This window comes from Priapulus caudatus, unplaced genomic scaffold (assembly GCF_000485595.1).
Source record: "Priapulus caudatus unplaced genomic scaffold, Priapulus_caudatus-5.0.1 Scaffold290, whole genome shotgun sequence".
Lineage (NCBI taxonomy): Eukaryota > Metazoa > Priapulida > Priapulimorpha > Priapulimorphida > Priapulidae > Priapulus > Priapulus caudatus.
In genome coordinates, this window is record NW_014577351.1 from 35947 (window position 1) to 37770 (window position 1824).

The 1824-nt window shown below is 41.7% G+C and overlaps 1 protein-coding gene across 3 annotated transcripts in view; it reads right to left on the bottom strand.

Moving 5' to 3' along the window:
* The window catches only part of LOC106808613 (serine-rich adhesin for platelets-like), a 38594-nt gene that overhangs the window by 11470 nt on the left and 25300 nt on the right, over positions 1–1824 (bottom strand). For all 3 annotated transcript variants that reach the window (XM_014811394.1, XM_014811395.1, XM_014811396.1), the window contains 3 exons: positions 898–1112; positions 524–694; positions 220–318 (listed from right to left, as the gene is read on the bottom strand). In XM_014811394.1, the coding sequence (XP_014666880.1) occupies positions 220–318; positions 524–694; positions 898–1112 (485 nt within the window). The remainder of the gene's footprint in view (positions 1–219; positions 319–523; positions 695–897; positions 1113–1824) is intronic.

Consider the following 1824-nt stretch of genomic DNA (forward strand, 5'->3'; position numbering starts at 1 on the left):
ATAAGGCTAGTAAATGACGAATTTCCCTTGTTTATTGAAGTCACACTCCTTCCCTATTATCTACTCCTGATATGATAGTTGGTGTCATGTAAAAATTAAAAATATATACTCCAATAAACTCTTTATAAAAATATGCATTAGTGTTACATTAATTTATATATAGTACAAATTTCATAACATAAACCTTGTACATTAATTGTTTTAGTTAGTCATACCAACCTGCTCCTTGTCTTTGATTTTTCTCCATGGCAGCTGGCCTACTACAAACTCCACAAGCATGTAGAATAGTGACCAGAGGTCATCATGACGACCCATTTCCTGTGGAAGGTGAGATGGTAAGATGTAGCCACACCTATGCACTGCACAATCTAAAATCACGTAAACATCTCTGAGCTTTCTTAACCTAGTATGATTAGTTATCCATTGGTCATACCTACAAAGTAAATATATATTACAAGAATGAAGCATGTATGACAAGGGCATGCTAACAGTTTGTTGTTGCTGTTCTTTCTTCTTCGATTACCTTGTTCTTGTGTGCATTTACAGATGCGTAGCGAACGGTTCCCCTGAATCCAGCTGCACTACGAGGGGGCCGCACTTCTCCTTGTGCTGTTGTGTACTGCCGCGCTAAGCCAAAGTCCAGCATGTACACAGTCTTGCAATTATGTGGAAGCTTGCCCATGGCGAAGTTAGACTAAAATAAAAAAAATTGCTGATAGCACACGGGCATGTCAGAACATTTATGTTAACAGGACACCAGGCACTACAGTTTCATTAATTCCAATTTCGCAGACTGACCTGCGATTGCCCACTCGGCTAAATGCAGCAGGCAGCACACATGCCATCCCCACACACACCGCGGGCACCCAAGATTGCTTTGCGAAATGTGATACCCACCGGCTTGACATCACGATGCAGGAAGCCAACGCTGTGGATGAACTCGATACCCTTCAGCATCTGCGCACCGAGGCACAGGGTGGTATTGAGGGAGAAGGTGCCACGGGGCTGGCTGCGACGTAACTCTGCCAGGTTCTTAGCTTGCAGACTCATGACGACGTAGTTGAAGCGCTCGTTGCGCCCGCACCCGAGAAACTTGCAAACATGCTCTTTACCTGAAACAGCACAGCAACTTGTATCAACCCGTGGCATTTCGCAGAAGGCAGATGGAAGACAATATGTGGGATGCAGCGATACTGCAAGGAAAATATGATTGGGAAGTATAAGAAAGGGGATTGGGGAACCTGAAGATAGAATGGAAAAAGATATGGCAATATGTGAGAAAGAGAGAAACTACTACAAGATAATGCTATAATGGAAGAAAATGCAAAAAAAGATGATAGGAAATAGAAACAAGAAAGGCAGAGGTAAATGGAACGCGGATCACCGATCAATAAAAGAAAGGAAGTCTAAAATAGTGAGAATTACAAAGATGAAAGTGTCAATGACACTGTAGCTCACCACAAAAAAAGGACGCAAATGAGTGAGTGAGAAGAAGTCAGTTTTAATTTAGCAACCATCGACGTACATTATAGAAACGAAGAGTTTATATGGGAGAACTCCTACTATATACTCTTGATAATTATATGTGTAATTTTTTATGTAAAAATAAATGTTTGAGATGTGAAAGTCTGAGATGTGGGCGAGTGATGGCGTTACACCTAAATGATCGCCATTTAACGTTTTTATAATATTCAGATTTAGGCACTGCCTAAAAGCGGAGCTCCCGATGTGTAACGTGTAAGATTGAGAGGATACGCTTATTCCACGTAGCTGCTATATACAGGGATGAGATTCCTTCGCGGATCCGCGGAAATCCGCGGATTT